A 24,712-nucleotide genomic window follows, 5' to 3' on the forward strand; every position below is an offset into this window, starting at 1 on the left:
AGCACTCCAGCTGTTGGGTCTCGAGTTGCCAAGAATACGCGTCTCAACACCAGATCTCCCATTCCGAACTTTTGATCTCGAACCCTCTTGTTGAAATATCTGGTAGTTCGTTGCTGGTAAGCAGCATTTCTCAGCTGAGCCTCTTCTCTTTTTTCTTCAATCAAATCTAAAGTTTCTTCGAGCTGAGTGTGGTTTGAACTTTGATCGTAAATCTGAGTTCGGATCGTTGGGATTTCTACCTCAATAGGCAACATTGCCTCGCAGCCGTATGCTAGAGAGAACGGGGTATGCCCTGTTGATGTTCGATTCGTGGTCCTGTATCCCCAAAGGACTTGGGGCAATTCTTCGGGCCATCGTCCCTTTGCTTCCTCCAACTTTTTCTTCAGAGAACTCTTGAGGGTTTTGTTTACAGCTTCGACCTGGCCATTCGCTTGAGGGTGAGCCACTGATGAATTTTTTTTTATTATACCGTTCTTTTCACAAAAGTTGGTGAACAAGTCGCAATCGAACTGGGTTCCATTTTTGGATACGATCTTCCTCGGCACTCCGTATCGGCACACGATGCTCTTTACTACGAAATCAAGGATCTTCTTTGAAGTTATAGTTGCCAATGGTTCAGCCTTCGTCCATTTTGTGAAGTAATCCACGGCGACTACAGCATATTTCACTCCGCCTTTGCCAGTTGGGAGTGAGCCTATGAGGTCGATGCCCCATACCGCGAAAGGCCATGGGGATGTCAACATGGTCAGCTCGGATGGTGGGGCTCGGGGTATCGTGGCGAATCTCTGACATTTGTCGCATTTCTTCACATACTCGAAAGAATTCGTTTTAATGGTTGGCCAGAAATATCCCTGGCGTATGATTTTCTTGGACAGGCTATGCCCCCTGGTGTGATCTCCGCAGAACCCTTCATGAATTTCTTCAATGATTTTCTTAGCTTCGGGAGGGGTTACGCACCTGAGTAACGGCATGGAATATCCCCTTCGGTATAGCCTTCCATCCAAAATTGTGTAACGGGGAAGTTGATACATCAACTTTCAAGCTTGGTTCCGATCTTTTGGAAGAACTCCGTTTTCGAGATAATCAACTATCGGAGTCATCCAGGTCGGTTCTGTTTCGATCATACACACATCTTACTCTTCTGGCTCGTTAATGCTAGGTGCTGATAGGTGTTCTATGGGTACAACATTCAGCTCTTCGTTTTTGGCAGACGTGGCGAGTCGAGCTAAGGCATCTGCATTCGAGTTCCGCTCGCGGGGAACCTATTCGATTGTATAGAATTCGAAACACTCTAACGCGGATTTTTCCTTCTCCAAATAAGCTGCCATTCTCGTGCCGCGAGCCTGGTATTCACCCAAGATTTGATTAACCACTAGCTAGGAGTCACTGTAGCAATGTATAGCTTTAGCTTTGAGCTCCTTAGCTATACGAAGTCCCGCTAGCAAAGCCTTGTATTCGGCCTCATTATTCGACGCTTTGAAGTCAAATCTTAGGGCAGAATGAAATCTGCTTCCTGCGGGGGTAACCAAAATGACCCCTGCCCCTGCTCCATTTTCATTTGACGAGCCGTCGACGTAAAGTTTCCACAGCTCGTGGGCCGTGATTATTACCTCGTCGTCGGCTATACCAGTACATTCCACTATAAAGTCTGCCAATGCCTGTGCCTTAATGGTTGTTCTCGGGTGGTAGGTGATCTCGAACTAACCGAGCTCAACAGCCCATTTAAGAAGTCGACCTGAAGCTTCTGGTTTAGACAGGACTTGCCTAAGTGGTTGATCAGTCAGCACATGGATGGGATGTGCCTGAAAGTAGGGGCGGAGCTTACGGGATGAATGAATTAGACTGAGCGCGAGTTTCTCCATCAATGGGTATCTTGACTCTGCCCCCAGTAATCTTTTACTGATGTAGTAAACGGGTCTTTGCACCCTCTCTTCTTCTCGAACGAGCACTGCGCTTATCGCGTGTTCGGTGGTTGAAAGGTATAGGTACAATACTTCTCCCGTTTCAGGTTTTGACAGGATGGGTGGTTCCGCTAGGTGCTTTTTGAGCTCCTGAAAGGCCAGCTCGCATTCCTCTGTCCATTCAAACTTCTTACCTCCTCTCAGTAAGTTGAAAAATGGAAGACCACGATCAGTAGACTTCGAGATGAATCTGCTTAGGGCCGCCATCCTTCCAGTCAGACTTTGGACATCTTTGTGCCTTCGAGGTGAGGGCATGTCAATCAGGGCCTTGATCTTGTCGGGGTTAGCCTCGATTCCACGAGAGTTCACAATAAAGCCCAGAAATTTTCCTGAAGATACCCCAAAAGTGAACTTCTGAGGATTTAGCTTCATGTTATACTTCCTGAGCACGCCGAAGCACTCTTCGAGGTCGTCAACATGGTTCTTGTTGAGTTGAGACTTTACAAGCATGTCATCAACATAAACCTCTATATTGTTCCCTATTTGTTTCGAAAACATCATGTTTATGAGCCGCTGGTATGTGGCTCCAACATTCTTGAGCCCGAATGGCATGTCATTATAGCAGTATAGCCCTTTATCTGTGATGAAGCTCGTATGTTCTTGGTCGGGGGCATGCATGGGAATCTGCTTATACCCAGAATATGCATCCATGAACGACATCAGGCCGTGCCCCGCCGTGGCATCCACGAGCTGGTCAATCCTTGGTAACGGAAAACAGTCTTTTGGGCAAGCTTTGTTGAGATCTGAGGAGTCAATACAGGTTCTCCACGTCCCATTGGGCTTTGGGACCAACACCGGATTGGCTACCCAGTCAGGGTAAAAGGCATCCCTAATGAATCGGTTCGCCTTTAACCTGTCAACCTCCTCCTTTAACGCCTTCTTTCTGTCTTCGTCCAGCTGTCTTGCTTTTGTTGCTTCGAAGGAAAGCTTTTGTCTATGTTTAGAGCGTGGCTTGCAACATTCGGGCTTATCCCTACCATGTCTGAGTGTGACCACGCGAAGACATCCTGGTTTTTCTTCAAAAAACAGATTAATTGCTATTTTGCCTCGTCTTGGAAGTGTTTTCCGACCTTCACCTTCTTCGAGGGATCAGTTTCCTCGAGCTCCTCTAAAGGTTCGAGGTCAACTTTCTCCTCAATCCTCGGATCACTCTCCTCGTCAATTTCTAAAATCGTTCCGTCTTTGTTTTGTATAATAACGAGTACTTGAGCGCTCGTTTGTTTCTTTCCCCTCAAGGAGATGCTATAGCATTCCCTCCCTGCCAATTGGTCTCCTTTTAATGTCCCAACTCCGCCAGGGGTCGGGAACTTAAGGGCCAGATGCCTTACTGATAAGACTGCCCCCAGCCCGACCAGGGCGGGTCTCCCGAGCAGCACATTGTAAGCAGATGGTAAGTCTACTATCACGAACTCCATTATCTTGGTCACCGAGACTGGATAGTCTCCCAAGGTCACGGGGAGCTCAATGGATCCCATACAGGCAGTTCCTTCTCCTGAAAAGCCGTACAAAGTAGTTGCACATGCTTTCAGGTCGCGAAGGGAGAGTCCCATCTTCTCGAGGGTTGCTTTATAAAGGATGTTGACTGAGCACCCATTATCTATGAGAACTCGGCGGACCCTTTTATTGGCCAGCTGAAGAGTAATGACCAGCAGATCATGATGAGGGAACTGAACATGGGAGGCGTCTTCCTCGGTGAAGGTTATTGGTTGAGTTTCAATCCTCTGGCTTTTTGGTGCCCTAGGTTCGGGTTCATAAGGAGACCCGTCCCCTGTCTTCAACTCGTTAACATCTCTTTTGGGCATTCCTGCCTCCTCCTGCGAGGTGAGGCCCTCCCGAGATGGTTATTATATCCTCTCCATCAATTGGCGGGGGCCTGTCCTCTTCCCGATCTCGGGAGTTCTTGTTTTGTGTCATCGGAGGTGCGGCTACTCTCTGGCTCGCGGCCGCCTGACCAGTACTCTGGTTTTTGACATATTGCCGGAAGTAACCTCTCGAGATCAACCCTTCGATCTCGTCCTTCAATTGTCTACATTCATCGGTTGTATGCCCGGTGTCTCTATGGAACCGGCAATATTTACTGAAATCCTTCTTGGATTTTTGATTTCTCATCGGATCTAGACGCCTAAAGGGGACCTGGTTTTCATTAGCCAGGTATATGTTCTCCCGAGACTCATTGAGCTCGGTGTATACTCTATACATAGAAAAATATCTCTCCCCTTTCTTTTTCTTTCCTCCCTCAGCTTCGGGGTTACTTCCTTCGTTCTTTTTCCTCTTGGAGGGGTTCTCCGTGGCAGGCTTTGGAGCTGCTGGGTCCGCCGAGGTTGAGGTAGAGTTGATGTTTATCGTTGTAGTTTCGGACTGGGAAGTCGCTTTGAGCGTCGACCTCGCTTCCTCTACATTGACAAACCTCTGCGCTCGTCGGTTAAACTCGGTTATTGACCTTACTGGTTTCCCTTGCATGTCGTCCCAAAGGGCACTTCTCGGTAATACACCAGCTCGGATAGCCATTAGGTGCCCACTGTCATCAACGTCCCGAGCTCGGGCTACTTCCAGATTAAATCTCGTTAGGTAACTTTTTAGTGTTTCGCCCGGTTGTTGTCGGACGTTAGTTAAGGTGGATGCCTCTGGTCTGACCCCCATCATCGCTCTGAACTGCTTCTTAAAGTCTTTAGACAACTGCTCCCATGAGGTTATTGAGTGTCTCTTATATTTTTCGAACCAACTTTTGGCAGGTCCTGCCAATGATGTTGGAAACAACATGCACCTGAGCTCGTATCCCACATTACTGGCTCTCATGATAGTGTTGAACGTGCTCAGGTGACTACACGGGTCGGTTTTTCCTTCAAACGTTGGGACGTGAGGGATCCGAAACCCTTGAGGAAATTGAGTGTTGGAAATATGGGGAGCAAACGGCTCGAGCTCCGCGTCAGAGTCCTCATATCGACCATTTCCTCGTTCATTCTTTAAAAGCCTAAAGGCTCTTTCGAGCTGATCGATTCTTTCTTAGACTGGGTCAGTAGGGGGTACTGTTTAGAATTGGCTGTCATCGATCACGATCCCAGGCTCGCGTCTCCGCGAGGGATCTCTACGCCTATTCAAGCGATCCCGCAGGTCCGGATTTGTTTGATCTCCATTACCCCGACTCTGGTTCAGATGATTTCGCAGGTCGGGACGATTCTTGCGGCTTCCAGTTTTATTACGACCTCGGTCATGTTTACTGACGGACCTGGTATCTCCGGACTCATCACTGGTGAGACTCATTGCTCGGTTATTTCGTGATGGATTTTTCCCACGTCGCCTCGTCTCCGTAGTGTGAGACCGAGATGTCTGACTTTTCTCAGACGGGGCGCCTCTCCGCTCCTGGAAAGTCTCCCTGTTTCCTTGTCTTTCCCCCGCACGCCCTTCATTCTGATCTCGAACAGGTTGAGCGTTCCTGCGGGGGGGCGAAGGATATCTTTTGGGCGACGGAGGGAACCGTATAGGCGACGGTGGCTGCCATCCTTGTCGCGGCCTAGAGGGTCCGGAATTCGCCCGAGATGGGTCGGTCGCATTTGGTGCGCTCCCAGGTACCTGAGTCCGAGCCTTTGCAGGGGTTCGGTTATTCTCAGTTCCTGCAGGCACTTCCACAGGCGGGTTAGCCGGGGCCCGAGCCCGAGTACTCCTCTAGGGCCTAGGTGGAGCGGATGGGTTTGCTGGTGCCGGAGGTTGAGTCGGCCTCCTTGTGGCAGCATCCTTTCGTGGACGCCCGCGGGGCCTCCGGGGAGGAACATGCACGTCCCTTGGAGGAGGGACTTGGTTTTCGCGCGGAGGCGGAGGCTGAGCCACCTGCGCCTCTGCGGCTATCCTTGTCAACTCCTCATTCCGTTTGTTGGCCTCTGCCAATAGCTGCTTCAGTTGCCTGTTTTCAAGTTCCACAATATGGACGTACCGCTCCAGATTGTAGTGCATATCCTCATCTCTTGGTGGAGGGAGTGGTCCCCGGGAATCAGAGGACCCACTTCTCTCCTCAACATCCGGGTTCTCCATTGGTTGTTTTCCAGGACGTCTTGGGTAATTTTCTTCAGGTGTGTTCTGATTGTTTGTGGCCATGACTTTCTCAGGGATGAATGCTTGAGGCTGTCAATGAAAGCACCAAACTGTTGACGCCGTTTTTCGTCAACAGTGAAAGGAGAGCACGTAAGCAATAACTGATAATGGCCGATTAAAATATGACAATACAAACACACAATTTTTACGTGGTTCAGCAGTTAAATCTGCCTAGTCCACGAGTCTCTGTTATTAAACTCAAGATTATCTCTGAAAATTCTTAAGCATGAATTCTTCAGAGTTTTCTCTCAAGGTTCAGAATTTCCGTCCATTACAATGGTGCATGACCTCTCTATTTATAGAGAAGTATGCAGAATACTATCCCACATATTTTGGGTAGTTACTCTTTTTGTATAAATAAAATAAATGGCCTTAAATGCCTATAATCAGATATAAAAGGAAACGTCCCCTGAAGACCAGGGGGCGTATAACTAATCGAATAATATCCCAAGATTTTATGGGATTTACAACAATTAATGCGGCATGCGTCTCTCGTGGATAACACTTGTGGATATTCAAAGTCATTATCATATATCTCCAAGCCCTTAATCTCCCAGATTTCTTATCAGCTTTCGAGCTAATGACATCTCCCGAGGTCACACGGCTTCGAGATCGTACGTACGTCAGGCTCAGACCCCCTGATCCGAGGTCATTCCTGAAGATAGATCGATCTCAGAGGCTACCTTTCGAGATCATGAATATTTCGAGGTCGTATCGAGCCTTGAAGGCTCGATATTCAATCCTGGAGCATACTTTAAACCTTATGAGTCCACTTGCTGCGAATCCAACTTTCGAGGTCACATTTAACATAGCTCGAAATCTGGGTATAACAGTTTCCATACGGGGTTTTGGAGATTCAACAAGGTGATTCTTCGCCGTTTAAAGTTAATGGACAGCGGGTGAAGCATTACTATGGAGGCGAAATTGAGACGAAGGTCAATATTACACTAGTGGATTCTTGAAGGCAAGAAAAGCAGCGTCCGGCTAAATGATGTTAACGACAGCGCTTTTGAGAGGCACCTCATTATTTTTACTTTTCGGTTGTTTTCAGTTTTAAAATTTATGAACAATTCGTAGTTAGTTTACATTTCATTTTTGTTTTCATTTGACATTATATTTTTATTTCTTTTAATGTAATAGAACCGTGAAAAACGTTAAAAATAAAAAATAAAAAAAAATAGAAAAATAAACAGTGTTTAGGCGATATATCGCCTACACCAGGCGATAAATCGCATGGACAACAGATTTGGATGGAAATATGCAATTTGGCTAACATTTTTTTCAGGTGCCAGGAGATATATCGCCTACCAATGGCGATATATCGGCTAGAGCAAAAGGGGCTGCGACATATCGGCGGTGCAAGAGGCGAAATATCGCCATCAAAGTCAGAGACGCCGTTTTGGTATACAACTTGTGGCAATATATCACCACATATAGGCGATATATCGGCTCAAGTGAAAGAGGAGGCGATATATCGGTGGTGGTGGTGGCGACATATCGCCATGGTGGACAGATACACGGTTCGGCGATACGGCATGTGGTGATATATCGCCTGGTCTAAAATTTTTGAAAAAAAAATGCACGTGGGGAGCACATGATGGATTCATATCAGTTTTATTCCCCCACAAATAACCCCAATTCGACCTCCATTCCATAACCGAACTACTCTTTCAAACATTCCTTTTTTCTCCCATTTTTCATCTCAAACAAATCTCTCTCAAGCATCCCATCATCATCATCAAGCAATCAAGGGGTCGAATATTGATGTGATTCACCACCAATTTCATCATCCTCTTCAAGTTTTCAAGGTACATTGTTGAGTTTTTGTGTGTTTGATGATCTATTGAGGAAATTTGAAGAACTTAAATTTGTTTTGGGCATTGGACGAATTTTTGGACTATATTGTGAGATTGGTTTGTGTTTATTGTTTTTATGATCTTGGGAGATTATTCTGTATATTTGGGAAAGATTGTGGGGTTGTTTGAGTAGTTTTGGACACTTTTTCACGATTGCACACTAAGTGTTCGATAAAAGTACTCAGTGAACGATTTTGCCACATTTTGGAGATTATTGGGTGTTTCTGAGTTGATTTGGGGTGGTTAGTGTGTTCAGCGACTATTAATTGTGTTTTTGTGATTCAACTACTCCATGGCTCCCAAGAAAGCGAAGACCATGTCCACCGTCCAACGAGCCAATGTAACTATTCCCCATACCTTTGTTAACCCCACTGCTCAAAACAAATTCGAGGAATGGATAATAAAAAATAAAACAGTGATAGTGGAGTCTCACTTTCGGCCAAGTGAATTGGATGGCATTCTTCCGCAGATGATTATTAGTAGAAATTGGCAGCAGTTGTGTGAGCCCAAACTTTTAGCCAATATCAGTTTGGTGAGAAAATTTTATGCCAATGCTTTTGTGGAGAGGGATGATCATACAGTCTTAGTTCGGGGTAAAAAGGTTTGTTATTCTCCTCAAGTAATAAACAGGTTCTATGGCCTCAATGATCCATGGGATGATGATTATCGCGCAGGAGCCGCTGAAAAGGATTATGATTTGCTTTTAAAGGAAATGACTAAGCCCGGCTCTACTTACAAAATGGGGAGTGACATGGTTACTCCAAGATCAATCAAGGCCACATGTTTGAGTTCGTATGGGAGACTTTGGAACAGGTTCGTCATTAGTACTCTTATGCCTTCCACTCAACAAATGGAAGTAACTACTGAACGTCTATACTTGCTATATTGTATTTGTTCGGGCAAGTCAATCAATGTTGGGAGGCTTATCGCAGAGAGTATTAATTATATTGCGTGAGGGGCCACATCTGGTGGTCATGGACATGCTTCGTTAATTACCAGTTTATGTAAGGATCAGGGAGTGCCAATGAACGTTAATGAAGTCTGAACAGTCTCCAATAATTAGTCATCAGTCAGTGTTGCATCAAGATGAGAATTATGGAGGTGTTCCTCGACCCACTGGTTTGGGATACGAGCCTGTCGACCCGAGTCTGCTGTCCTTGCCACCGACCGATGAACAACCTGAGTCCACTAGGCCAAAGAGAAAGGGTAGAAAACCATCCACTTCTAGAGCTACTGAAGGCTCTAGTTCTCGGCAATATAGTACCATGCAACAAGATATTGAAGATTTGAAGAGACAACAACAACTGTTGTTGCATGGTCAGGCGGATATTAGAGATCGTCAGTTCCACATGACGAACTATATGGCTGATTTTTGTGGGGCATTTGCGCGCTACACAGGATTTAATGATTTTCCACAATGTCCTCCATAATTGCGCCAACCATATCAGCCGCCTCCCGATTCCGATTCCGAAGACGATGAGTAACTGTTCTGTTGTCAGGTTTTTTTTAGTTTATTTTATTTAATTTTAATTTTAATTTTAATTTAATTTTTTCTTTTAGTTAAGTTCCTGTCGATTTCATGAAACAGTGAGGGCACTGTTTATTTTAAGTTTGGGGGACTATTTACTTTTCTTTTGATTTTTTATTTTTATTTTTAATGTTGTATGACTGTACGAAACTATTATTGACTAAGACAGGTGGGGCTTCAATGATGAATTATGCTAATTCTTTGATGTTGTTAGACTGATGCTTTGGATATGTAGACTGTGTGCTTAATCTGTTGATAATTGATCTGAGTATTGTCATTTGTGTATTATATGTGTTTTATTTAATTTATGCTCTACATTATATAAGTTTATAAGTATTGTGGGAATTGGTATGTATGGTGGATGTTGAAATAAGCTAGAACTTGCTCAGTTAATTTGTTGAGACGAAATGCTAAATGAAGTATTGAGTAGAGATGATTTAGGCAATTTTCTTTGGTAAACGTTTGAGCCTTTCCAGCTAACACAGGTACACGAGCACCAATAACACGGCTGGATGCTTGTCTATGATTGGCATTTCAGTTCATCAATGAGTAAGTGTGAAGACCATGGTATTGTCGAATGACAAAGAATTCTGAATCTTTCATCTTTGTAGCACGTACTTGCCATACGCAATTTTCACAAATACAACGAACTTCCTTCAATGACTTGTTTGATTTTGTTGTTCTCATTTCAAATCTCCCATAAATGGCAATAACACTAAGATAATAACTTAATTCATCCTTACTTGCAAAGTGTCGACCCACATTTAAATCAGATCCATCGTGTCTCCCACTATTTTGACTTGTTCTCTGGTAAATTCTCCAATATCAAAATTTTGATAAGGGATGATCTGGCCGCTCTCGACTACATTGTCACCTCCCTCAGTTACATTGTTATTTTCTTCAACTAATTTATCACATTCCTCAAGTACATTGTCACCTCCCTCGTGTACTATATCATTTGGTGTTGGATTGGAACCAATGATGTCTCCATTGTTCTACACTAGATCTTCATTTGAAACTTGTTCGATTATATGACAACCAAAATAGTTATCATAAAAGCTTCCACTATCAAAATCACTATCATCACAACCAAACTCATCATCATCATGATCACTGATAAGATTTGTCTTTCCTTTATCTTTATTCTTTTTCACGCACACATATAGAGGAATCGCGTCTTTATCTTTGTAGAATATCATAAGATCCTCAACATCAGAATCATTGCAAACCTGACTTGGGGCCATCTTACTAAATGTTTCACTAACTAACTTATGAGTAATTTCAATTTCATACAAATTTCTATCAACACCTATTTTTTCGTAGACTTTATCCACTAATTGATGAAACTTTATACTTCTATCAACCAAAAATCCCTTGTTGCAACCAGTACCAAACCATTCCCAAATGCATTTATCTACAATCTTCCACTCGCCATTATAATCCATGCAAATAAAGACATAATCCATATCTGTCGTAAAGTTAAATATTAACAAATATCTAAGGACCCCATGCAACCCTATGAATCAAATAGGGTCGCTTAATGCAATTTGGTCACTGCTGAAAATTGCACCAAGAGACCCTGTGAGACCCATATGAGTCGCACAGGGTCGCTTAGTACAATTTGGTCACTGCTGAAAATTGCACTAAGAGACCCTGTGAGACCCATATGGGTCGTATAGGGTCGCTTAGTGCAATTTTCAGCAGTGACCAAATTGCATAAAGCGACCCTATGCGACCCATATGGGTCTCACATGGTCGCTTAGTGCAAGTTGGTCACTGCTGAAAATTGCACTAAGAGACTCTGTGAGACCCACGTGGTTCGCGCAGGGTCGCATATAGGTAGGTCGTCTTCAACCTCGAGTTGGACCTATTTTTACACTAGAATTTAATTTTTTTTTTTTAGCAGAAAAAGGTATATTTATGCTAAATATAGTTATATCACTTGAAATAATGAATACGCAATTGTAAAAACTGATATTCAAGTAAAGTACTAACATTTACAATAAATGAGGAAAGGAGATTCATACCACTCACGTTCAAGAGTGCATGAGGATTTCTCTTTCCTTGAGTTTCTTTTTTATTTTCAATCTAATTCAGGAGGATTCAGCCAAAAAATATACATTAATGTTAATTAAATAAGTTTTAATTAAGATTTTTTGTTAATTAAAAAAAATGCCATTTTACTAATAATTTTTTTTGAAAAGCTATAAGAATTCTAAAATTGAAAAGATAATCTGGGTTTCATAAACATCATGAACAAATTTAATATTTTTTTTTGAAGAATAAAGACTAATGTATCAAAAAGAAGAAGAAGAATGATCGCGGAAGAAGAAAGGATAAATTTTTTTTTTGATCATTTTTATTTTTTTAGTAGTTTTTATTTTTTTTTACAATTTATAATATTTTATTATTTAAAATAGATTTTTAATTATTTTTAAAATCAATTAATAAGATTTTAAAAAAATTATGATATTGACAACTAGTAGAGTGACACGTGTCATCTCATTCAATCAATGTGTATTTAACGAAGTTGACAGTTATGGAAGTGAGGAAAACATAACGTTTGATATTTTTGCAGTCGAAAAAAAAAAATTGGGTATATAAGTGTATAAAGTTAAAAATATTAAGTATTTATGCTGCAAATACCCCAAATAAATATATCAGAAAGTAACATTAAACAATTAGCTTAACTTCAACCATCAGATAAAAAAGTCATACAAATGGAGGGCACAAATTAAATGCGACACTGGTTCCGCCAAAAAAAACAAGCGCGAGATTAACGAGTTCCTATATATATATATACTAGATACAAACAACGTGCAATATGCACGTTTGTTTAGTTTTATTTATTTATAGAATTTATTAATTATTTTTATTAAATTTATATTAATATTATATAAATTTCAAATAAATATTTTATTTTAATTAAGTAATTTATTTATTTTTGTTTAAGTTTATGTTTGTTTTAGTTTTTGAATTTGAGAGTCACAGCAAGAGATTATATATTATGTTTAATGTAATATTAAATATTTTACGTGGATTTTAAATTTAAGTTTTTTGCTAGAGTTTTTTTAAAAAACAATTTGTTGCTAATTGACAGTAGATTATATTATAGGTTTAATATGATATTATTCTAATAAATGAGTTTAAGTTTAATTAAATTTTATTTAAGTTATAAAAGGTATGATTTTATTATTTTTAAATAATTATCATTGTAAAATAAATCAAAATATCATATTTTAATTTGTTTTAGTATTTATTATTTTTAAGTAATAATCATGGTAAAATATCTCAAAAATATCATATTTTAATTTGTTTAATTATTTATTATTTTTAAATAATTATCATTGCAAAATATCTCAAAAATATCTTATTTTAATTTTTTTAATTATTTATTTTATTTAAGTTTAAGTGTTTACAAACTACAGTTAAATATAAGAATATTCTGTTAAATATAAGAATATTCTGTTAAAGTTAACATTAAAAAAATAAAAAATTGTTAAAACAAAGAATTTATGTTATCTATACACTTATTATATAGAAGAGATATTTTGGGAGCAATGCCATAATTAAGTACAAAATAAAATATTATCTATTTATATTACATACAATACATTAACACAATTCCATATAATTTATTGCTTTTTATTTTTTTATTTTTTATTTTGGTGCTATTCTTCTTTTGTGTGATTTGTAGTGTAAGATAGAGGTCATTATCATACTGCTAATATTGATTATAAAATTTTTGTAAGAAAAATATAACGTACATATAATATTTGAATAAACGCAAATATGATAAACTAATATTTACATATACTAAATTAAAAAATACATAAATATTATAATTATAAATAACATAATATAATTAGCAATTGTAATTAATCTAGACAATAATTATAATGAACAATAGTAACAATAAAATAAATACTGAGGCCTGTGTAGTACACACAGTTTCCTTAAAATAAATTTGCACTTCGTCTGTCTCAACGGAGAACCAACGGAGAACGACAATTACATTTGTCTCCCAATATACAACGGAGAACAACAAATACAATGGAGAACAACAAATACATCGAAGAATGACAAGTAACTTATTTACTTTCAAATATGTCCGAACTGAATATACAACATTTAACAAAATCCATACGCTAAATATAATTAATATAATTATATATCTTAAAAAAGATAGAATACGGATTAGAGAAAAGAGAAACATCTTACAACCAATATGGGATTAAAATCCAAATTAATTTTTCTATTCAACACAAAAGAATTCTAACAATGAAACATCCATTTTGTCTCAAACTTAATTTCACTGGCTCCCACTATACATATAAATATAAATATAAATTTACATCATCTTCATGATCATGAAGAATAGAAGTATTCAATCATAACTAAGGCACATCGATCGAGTATTTCATTTATTTGACCTCTAATTTTGCATATAATGAAATTTAATAAAAAAATACATTTAATTAAGCAACTGAAGGCACTATTAGAAATGGTTTAAATGTCAATAGCACTCCGATGGCCTCAACCAAATTGAGGATGAAGAAAACCAACTGCATACCTGCATTAAAATAGAGCACCAGTATTACTATTTAGTAGAGATTCTCACAACTTTTGTTGAAATATTAATATTAACAATAAAAAAAGGACAATTCTATATGAACATGAATATATGATATATATATATATACATTTACATATATATTACCTGGTAGGATGGGTGCGTTCAAACGCTTTTCTGCACAAGAGAATCTGTAGAATACAAATAATTAAGAAAGGGAGTGATTTTTATATGCAAGATAAATCACAAGTTCATAACTCAGAATTGTTAGGAAAAAAAACAAAAGGATTTTTAATTAGGAAGCCAATCATAACCCCCTTTTTATTTAAGGGAAATACTTGGCTTCATTAAAACTTCGAGATCAAAACTTTTTTGGAGAAGAAACTCTAGAGAAAAAAAGTGTCAATGGAATATTATTAATAATAACCATTAGCTTATATACAAGAGTTAGTACAATATGCCATAACATATGCTCCACCTTAGACATAACTAACTTAACAAAGGAGCCAATCATAACCCCCTTTACTAGTCATTTTTTAATCAATTTAACCTGTCTAACGTCTAACAATATGCATATTAAAAGCTCTCTTTTGGATACATGTACTTTTTTTTAATAATTGAAATGAAGGGGTAAGATATATATGGCATATTTGTATACATGTAAATAGAATCTAAAACAATATTTACGTTCGTGTCAAAACTAAAAGTTTGGAACCTGTTTCGGTATTCTATATTATTCAGATTTTCTTGAAAATTTAAATTGTGTTCGCTGTGACTACAATAAACACTATAATAGAAAATTATAATCATAACTTATTCATGTGGGTAAAAATATACGATTCATTAAAGTAATGCCAAAAATTCGTACACTATTATAACCGTGCCATAAATATATACATATTATTAATATGGTGTTTGAGAAATCATTATCATCCGGTTTATATTTAAGATAAAAACAAAAGGCGTACAATAAAAGCCTTTAAGGAATAAAAATTTACAAAATCATTTCTCTCTCAAATCTATTATCGATTAGGAAAATAAAAAAGATTGATTATTACTTACATTGCACCACCAGCAGCTGGACCAACAGCTTTAAATAAAGACATTGCAGTCATAGCAATGCCATTAGCAGCACCTCTTTGATCTTGATCCTGTTGTTACATTAATTTTATGACACCTAATTAACCATTGATCTTAATAATTTATTTGCTACCTAAATCAGATCCAATTCATGATTTTAAAATAAATAAATAAAATAGAGAGAAAAGAACAAAATACCACTGTTCTGTTTTGCAGAATGAACATGCCAGTGACAATGGAGATCTGGTCACATAAAAATGTTAGTCCAAGCAAGTAATAAGAGGGTTGCAAGAAAACACCAAAGTTGAATAGCTTAACTTTCCTATGGTAATTTCTGTTTTTATGACCATTGAAATTAACTAATAAACCTCTTTAATTTAGACATTAATATTGATAGCAATATTAATGTACCTTCTCAATTAGAAATTTGAAGCTTGACATTGACATTTTGCTAACAATTTAACACTATTCCTCACTCCTTTTTGAGCCCATTTATAATCAAATTAAAAGTTTAATTTATGAGATTTATATATAATATTAACTTACACATAAGACATTCTTTATCAGTGATGCAATGTTTATCAAGATCCAAACGGTGAAGCCTGACAGCAAAGCTATGAATGGGTAACATGCCAATAGAGGTATTGATATGATCTGTTTATAGAGGACAAAATATGATACAAAATTAGTACAAAATCGAAGAATATATTATAAAGAAATAGTTGCCTTTTCCAAAGAACATTACCCCTCCAATACGAGAGACCATTATTGGGCCAATTAGATTTTCCACGTACGGGTATAATAGCGTTTGGAAGACCAATAGACCACAACCTAGAATGAAACATTGCATGAGTTTATAGATATGTAAAAGTATATCAAATATTAACCAATAATGATCAAATGCACACCTGAGAAAGCAAGAACTTCACCAACATTCTGAGTTGAGTAACTCAAGCCCCCAAACTTTTTGGGACTCACAGCCCATAATGAGAAAATCTAAATAAATAAATAAAAGCTTAATTTTTGTCACTTAAACCTCACGTAATATAAGAACATGTAATAAATTGTACGATTAATAATAGTATTATTACCTCTGAGTATGCCATGTCATGAAGTGAGAAAACTGAATAAACAATTATAGATGACATTAAGGGCCAATTTTTCAAAAGGCTTTTCTTGGAATGAGTTTGCTTCTGATGATCCTCAGCTTTATAATTCTCAGTCTCAAAAGTGAAAGAATGTGCTGCTTCCAACCCTTCAATCAGGTTACTGCTTGACGATCTGTTATTTCCACTGTGATTGTGTAATGTTTCCTGTAATAGTTGTAAGTAAAAAATAAATAATATAAATTATGATTGTGAAAATTAATATGCAAATAAAAAAAAAATATGGATAAAAATACTAACCGGAAGCCAAAAACAAGGAATAGCTACTCCAAGAGCAAAAATTGATATACAAAAGCAAGGTAAGAAATATGGAAACCTGCATAAAAGAAAATACTATCATTAGAGGGGTGCTAGAATTAACCACCTATTTCAACCTCTTAGTCAACTTTTGTTTCTAAAAACATATATCAGAGTATTTTTATTTCCAATTTTTTGTCACGGTAGTGTTCGTTGTAGTTACAACATCTTTTCTGTAAATTTTCGAAAAATTTCGAATAGTTTACATTGTCGAAAACAGAGTTACTGATATTCCAGTTTACCACGCATATTCAAATACTCTAATATGTAATTTTAGGAATGGATATTGACTAAGAGATTAAAATTAGAGGTTTAATGTATTATTATTATTTATTTTGTGCCCAAGATTAGATGTACATAAATTATTGTTCATTCTCCTTATTGGTGAAATTAAATTGAATAAATAAATAAATAGAGTACCTCCCAAGGAATGAATTTTGTGAAATAATATTTGGATATTTGTCTGCTGGCTGAATAAAAAAATGAAGAAAAATATTAGAAATTATTAAAGATGGTTAAATGGTCTAGTATTATGCCATCAAAGGATTAATTATTCACACAATATTTGGAAATAAAAAGTTGGTTCTTGAATCAACATCTTCAATCCAATTTTAATATTATCATGTTCAACCAATATATACAAAAACAAATCATTTAAAGCATTTAAACAGTTCGAAAATTAAATTACAAATTTTAAATGATTTATTATGAATTATGACATTAATATTAAGCTCATGATAAACCCTAATATTTAGAATAAAATTAAAAAGAAACGAACAATAATTATTTAGAAGTACCTGAGCTAAAAAGCCTCCCAAAGCCGGGCCTATGATCAACCCTATGCCCCATGCCGTACTAACCTGATATCAAAATATTATTTATTGCAAATAATTAAAATCATATTAATGTATAATTAGTCACTATCAAATAATTTTTGTTTTATAGCTTTTTTGATCATTTAGTTCTAAAATTTTATAACTAGGAGATCTTTCAGGAATGAAGCAAATATAAAAATATTATGTCATCAAGTCATTTATAAAATATAAATAACTCCGTTAATCTTTGATTAATGAAAAATCATAATTCATATCAATTCTATTGCAAAATCTTTAAATATTCATTTAGTTTTGTTATGTATCATTTAACTTTCATTTTTATCATATGTATTTAATTAGTACACTTGTGTGATCTCACCGTTGAGATTCCTATAGCTTGGTATTTTTCGCGGAATAATTCACTTGCATAAGCCTGCCAATTAATACAATTAAAAAGTTTAATATATTAATTGACAAGTAATTAGGTAAAAGTTTACTATAATCAAGCTAATATTATAATGGTTAGGAGTAAAATCACCTTGACCAAATAAGAAAGACCCAACAATAAATAATCAGTATTTTCTCAAAAAAAAAAACTAAAGAATAAGTGGTGCGTGTATAGAAAAACTATTATCCGACTCGGAATAGTTTAAACTATTATAAAACACTAAACAACATCCCAAAAATCGAGAGCTTCTTTGGGTGACAATCTTGTTTTTCCATGAAAGGACTCTCTATTTTTGGTCCATAAAAACCTAAATATTTTTATACGACGGTAAGTATCCCCCAGTTTTTGGGATTTATGGTATCCAAATTGAGGTGGAAACAGTAAATTAAATATTAAATAATTTACGGTGTCAAAATCAATATTGAAACAATCAGTTGCACACTTTAACTTACTGTTTCAAACTTGATTTCAGCAATTAAAATCTCGAAAACTGGTGAAATACCTGCTATAACTACAACTAACACCATTATATATATAAAAAATTGAGTTATAATTTCTCCACGTACCAAAAATAGAGGTATTCCTACGGGTAGAAGAAAAATGACACCCATAAAACAAAAGACGTCACTACAAAGAATTTTCATTTAACTAATATGTTTATAAGATAATTATATGGTGTATACCTAAAAGGTATGCACTTTTTGTGTTTCCCAGCTCGTGATCATTTTTTGTGCAATTTTTTTTATGACCGTGTATATTATATTTATTTAGAGCATCATGTAAATTTCAAGAAATTCCGAATACTTTACCATGCCGAAAACTAGGTTCAAACAAATTTTTCATGCTTATAAAAAAAATTAATCACGCATCCAACAACCTATTTGAACTTAATTTTTAACACTGTAAATTATTTAGAATTTATAAGTTACTTTAAATAATTAAAATAAATACAATCATAAAAAAATCGTGCTAAAAACTATTAACGAGCCACAAATACAATAAATATACACCATAAAAGTATCCTATGTATATAATTGGTGGAAATTTTCATCTTTATCTGAGTGGTAAACTCAAGGCATAGGAAAACGAGTACTATGGTGGTACCTTTATTGGGCCAAGTAAACCATTCAAACATCCAAGAAGAAACCGGGTAGCTAGGGCCATCCAAAAGTTCACACTAAGTCCAAACAAAGTGTTGAAAATAACCCTGAGGTAAATAAAAAAAAAAAAAGAACACCGTCAAAACACAATAATAATAACATAGTATACACTTTGAGATAAATCAGTACAACGAAATCATTAAGTTACTAACACTGTGAAAGTTCCTATTATTATGACTGGTTTTCTACCATAGCGATCGGCCACATATCCCCATAAAACAGATGTCAGTGCTCTGCCCAACATATACGAAGATCCTTCACATATTTTCAAGTAATTTTGTCAGTTATTTTTAATTAAAATTTTTATTATAAATAAGAAAATAATTATATAATTATACTGAATAAATAAACTCACCAACATAACCAGCATAGAATCCAATATCCTCCTCTCGTTTAGCAACATTTAAATCCCTAATCTGCAAATGCAAATGACATTGACACAATCAATTAACAAATTAGAAATATTTTAATTTTAGACATGGTCACGATTTGTAGAAAAAAATGTAACTAAATAAATATATCATCTTTATAATATTGTAGCTAAAAGATTTGATCATAAAAATAATGTAACTAAATGTACTTTTATTAGGGACAAAATATAATAAAATATTACCTTTAAGTTATGACTAAACGCTACATGTAATAAAATAAATAAAAAATTACCAGCAACTACTTGTTTTTAGTGAACTATACTTTATAAACTTAATTAGCACTAAATTAAGTGGCATCATTCGTGTTTGACTTTTGAAATTAAAGTTAGTAATTGGCATCATTTGAGTTACACTGTAAAATATTAGATATATATAAAAATCTTTAGTTGTAATTAAAAATGGAGTTCACTTTTCATTATTTAGAAACTTTAGCATAATATAATAAGGTGGGTGGAACATATATAATACATATCATGTGTATTGTAATCATGCATATAACATTATTAGAGTTTTCTTTTCTTAAAAAAAATATTTCACATATTAGTGTTTATAATCCAAAAAATTTAGTTCACTACCTTTATTAGTCACGTGCCAATTAATTTGTGGTTCAAAGATTTTACAAAACATTTATCAAGTAGGGGACATATGAATGGCCAAATTAGTAGTACTGCTTTATGTGAAAAGACAATCCAACGGCTATTATTACTCGACAATTATGGATGAGGAAAATTCATGGCTAATGATATTGATTGGTAACCTTTTAATTATGAAGATAAAAACAGAACAAATAAATAAATACATAAATTCTTAGAAAGGTAGGAAGAGAATTCTGATACAAATTAATAGTAAGACTCACCATGAAATAGAGGAATGGAAAGAGAGACGATATTGGCAAAGCTGAAAAATTAAGCAAAAATCAAAAGGAAAGATATTAATTAGGGTTACGTAAGGCATGATGAAACAAAATATTATGTTACTATAAATCACATTATCAAAGTCCATTAAATATTGAGTCGTACTACACAGCTTACTCTTCTATTCCGATATTAAAAATAAGGTGTGAACATAAATGATAAAAAATATTATAATAATTTTTATTAATTCTATAGCTAGACATCCAGATCTATAATAAGACCCACATATCCATGACTTTAGAGCCAACGACAGCATTATTTTTTATAAAGTTTTAAGGGTTATTTGGTAAAATATTATTTTTTAAAGTTATTTTACAATTTATTTAGTTTTGATAATTTTTTTGAGAGATTATTTTACTAATTAACTCAATTTACAATGTGATATTTTGAAAAGGTACGTTGCACTGAGACACCATTATTAGAAACATAGGAAAAAAAATGTGATACATATCTTATTTGGTTTGGTGAGGATAAACTTGTAAATATACACTCACATATTATTTGAGAACTGTTCAATAGGGCTCTTATACATGTGCGGCCCACTATAATAAATATATCCCTTATTCAATGTAATGTAAAAAGTAAGTTGTACAATAATAGTGTTTGAGAAATAGTTAGAAACACAAAAATTACAGCTAAAAACTAAACTCTATAAAACTTAACTTTTAACTTTTTCAAAAATAATTTTTTGAAATTTTTTTGCAATAAACTTATTTATTATATATTACTTAAAATAAATTAATATTATAATAAAATATCAATATTTAGTTCTTAAATTTTTTTTGTCCAAAAAATATTTTTATAATTTATATTTATTAGATATTATTTAATTTTAGTAAGTTTAAATTAACAAATCAAGTTTATTATACACTATAACATTATTTTTTTGTTTCTCATAGTATTTTTAAATTATAGTTTATAACTTAATTTTATATATTTGTGATGATATCATGACCAAAAATATAATATCATTATTATTATAATTCTAATCTTAGCTACATCTGATTTTATAATATATACTAGATACAAGCAATATGCAATATGCACGTTTGCTTAGTTTTATTTATTAATTATTTTTATTAAATTTATATTAATGTCATATAAATTTTAAATAAATATCCTATTTTAATTAAATAAATTATTTATTTTTGTTTAAGTTTATGTTTGTTTTAGTTTTTTGAATTTAGGAGTAACAACAATAGATTCTATATTATATGTTTAATGTAATATTAAATATTATACGTAGATTTTAAATTTAAGTTTCTTGCTAGTTTTTTTTTAAAAATAATTTGTTGTTAATTCAAAGTAGATTATATTATGTGTTGATATGATATTATTCTAATAAGTGAGTTTAAGTTTAATTAAATTTTATTTAAGTTATAAAACGTTTGATTTTATTATTTTTAAATAATTATCATTATAAAATATCTCAAAAATATCATATTTTAATTTGTTTAATTATTTATTATTCTAAAATAATAATTATTGTAAAATATCTTATTTTAATTTATTTAATTATTTATTATTTTTAAATAATTATCATTGTAAAATATCTAAAAAATATCATATTTTAATTGTTTTTAATTATTTATTTTATTTTATTTAAGTTTAAATATTTATAAACTACCGTTAAATATAAGAATATTCTGTTAAAGTTAACATTAAAAAAATAAAAAACCCAAGAATTTCCGTTATCTACACACTTATTATATATAAGAGATATATAATAATATATATTATATAGTATAATATTTTTGTTTATGATCATTTTAATAGTTTCTTATAAAAAATATTTAATTTAAATATGTGTATTTGTTTTAATAAAACAAATATAATATAATGATACTACTTTTTCAATTCGCATTTTTTAAAATTTATAATTTACCAAACACTTAATAACTTTTTCCTACAACACAACTGCAGCTGTTGCTTTTTACCACAACCGTTTTTTTGCCACAACTGCTTTCAGCTGTACCAAACTAATCCTATGTCATTTTTTTTTATATATAATATTATTTATTTATTTAAAATTTATATTACAATTATACCAATTTTTTAATAATAATAATAATTAATAAATACATCCTGACAAATGAATAAATTTCACAATTTATGGTTACCTCTTCCTATTCATTATAATCAATTTTAAACAACAAGCCAAACTGGTTTCACAAAAGATGAAACACCACCAAATTACTACACAAGCATATAAGCAGGAATATAATTTTCAGCTTGTAACAAGAAAATCTTTAGTACAACAGAGAGAAATGCATAATATCAATTAATAAGGAGAGAATCCTAGTTTTATATGCTAACTATATTGAATCTATATAATATGTATTTATATATATATCTACACGTATTACTTCCGTGATAGGATGATAACGACAAAGACAAGTTGTTTATCGCAACTAAACCAATATGGGTCCACATATGTATGGCCCAACTTCAGAGGAGCTAGCTAGAAGGAGTTGCTTTTTTTTCTTTCCTTTCCTTACCATCGTCAAAAAATATATATATTAAACACCTACCAAATATGTAAATCATTTGGCAAAGTACAAGCTTGGACGTGTTATGTTTGTACACTCAACTCCATCAACCAAATATGCACTTGGACTCTCAATAAGTTTTCTTCTAATCACCTTATTAGTTAAAATAAGGTCATAAATTTTTAAGTAATATTTTTTTTGTTTACTGATCAAATTATTGGGCGGAAAAATAAAACTTTCCCAAAGTTGTCGAGTAACTATAGTATTGAGATATGAGAGATTTCAAACAAAACAATGGTACTAGGTGGTTGAAGGAAAGAGAGCAGGATAGTTAGAATGATTATAGGAATGATCTTAAACAAAAATAAAAAAAAAAAAGAATGGAGAGGATAATATAATGTGAAGTTATTTTGATGGAAAAGATATTAATTATTAAAATTACTATATTATCTTTTTTTGAAAAAGGATATTTTGTATATTCTGTTTTGTTTTTTTGTTATGGATTCCTCCATTTTTGGAGGGATTGAAATTTATGGGTTTGAATCTCTCATCTCGCTTACTCTTTCTCTTTCCCCTTCTCCCTTTATCTCTCCCCTTACACCCCTCTTCGTCCACCTTTCTCATCTCTCCCAAACATGGTGCAAAAATGTAAAGGAATCTAATTTTTTTGTTAGGTTTTTGAATCCCCAGGTAAAACCATACAGATTTTGAATTTCTGATAGATTTTTTTTTATATATATTTATAAAAGAAATGGTTATAAAAATTCCACCAAGATTGTAATCCTCCTCTGGATCTTCCCTCCACCCAGAAAAAAAAAGAAAAGAAAACAGAGAGAGAATAAGATTATTATTATTACGTACCACTAGCGATGACGATAGCCCATATGCGAAAGAGGTCTCGAAAAGGGAAACCTTGTTGCAAATTTTTATATTGCTCAACCTTGCAGCCTGGGCAGTCGGGGTGGTAGTAGTACTCCTTCAAAAGCAACCCCTCTCTACACTCATCTTTATCATTGTTTCCTTCCATTTTTGTTGGTTTCAAAAGCCAAAACACACACACACAGAGACTATCCTTTAATTATGAGAAACCAATAAATCTCTCTCTCTCGTTTACATAATATATTTATATGATATGATAAAGTACGTTGCCTCTAGCTGTAGCAAGCAGCCGTAGCTGTAGCAAGCAGCCGTAGGAGATTTGAAGTCAGTCAAAAAGGGCGGTTTTAATATATATATTTGAAGACAAAGAAAGGGAGAGAGAGATGGGTTTGCAACAGTGAATACAAAGGCAGCCAGCTGGAGTAAGAAACACCACGTAATATTACCCTCTATATCTACGCCAATCAAATCCTACCCCTACATATAGAATATAATTATTAGTATTTCTTCAAATAAAATTATACATATAAAAATAAAGAGATAAATTAAGTATTTATTGTGCTGGCAATAATTTATTCTGTCAATGTTGGAAATATATGTTTCATTTTTTCACTGTTGATGGTTGTCGTTATTCATGCGAGAATGAGAGCAACAATAAAATTCAAATTCTATTTCGCTTTTTATTCGTCTGAATAGATTTGGGCTTGTGTGTCCTGATGTGACCCTTACTCTTGACAAGGGACTATTCACAATTCATCACATGGCCAGATGATTTTTTTTGGAAGTGCATTATTATTATTATTATTTGACAATCTTGATAGCTCACGGTCTCTCACTCCCTTTTCTTTCGTTTTCTTCATCACCGGCACCCCAGACCCAGCCCTTTGCAGACATGGCCGCAACCACCCCAGGGCCACGCCATCAACGAACTACCCCATCACCACCTCCTCCCTTTGTTGCAATGTCTCTCTCGCGCACGATGGAGTAGATCTGAGTTTTGGGTCTAGCCTCAGAGATAGCAACCCAAAT

The 24,712-nt window shown here is 34.6% G+C and overlaps 1 protein-coding gene across 1 annotated transcript; it reads right to left on the minus strand.

Moving 5' to 3' along the window:
• Nucleotides 1-13,663: 13,663 nt before the first annotated feature.
• Nucleotides 13,664-23,968, minus strand: LOC133797949 (protein ZINC INDUCED FACILITATOR-LIKE 1-like). The gene is made up of 17 exons (XM_062236086.1): nucleotides 23,666-23,968; nucleotides 20,258-20,298; nucleotides 19,326-19,386; nucleotides 19,123-19,225; nucleotides 18,915-19,017; nucleotides 17,742-17,795; nucleotides 17,345-17,407; nucleotides 16,968-17,017; nucleotides 16,491-16,566; nucleotides 16,176-16,397; nucleotides 15,993-16,080; nucleotides 15,830-15,915; nucleotides 15,631-15,738; nucleotides 15,283-15,327; nucleotides 15,067-15,155; nucleotides 14,152-14,195; nucleotides 13,664-14,004 (listed from the first exon to the last, which is right to left on the minus strand). The coding sequence occupies exons 1-17, from the start codon at nucleotides 23,829-23,831 to the stop codon at nucleotides 13,910-13,912; spliced, it is 1,494 nt and encodes a 497-aa protein (XP_062092070.1). The 5' UTR covers nucleotides 23,832-23,968; the 3' UTR covers nucleotides 13,664-13,909.
• Nucleotides 23,969-24,712: the final 744 nt, after the last annotated feature.

The sequence above is a fragment of the Humulus lupulus genome, chromosome 8 (assembly GCF_963169125.1).
Source record: "Humulus lupulus chromosome 8, drHumLupu1.1, whole genome shotgun sequence".
NCBI lineage: Eukaryota > Viridiplantae > Streptophyta > Magnoliopsida > Rosales > Cannabaceae > Humulus > Humulus lupulus.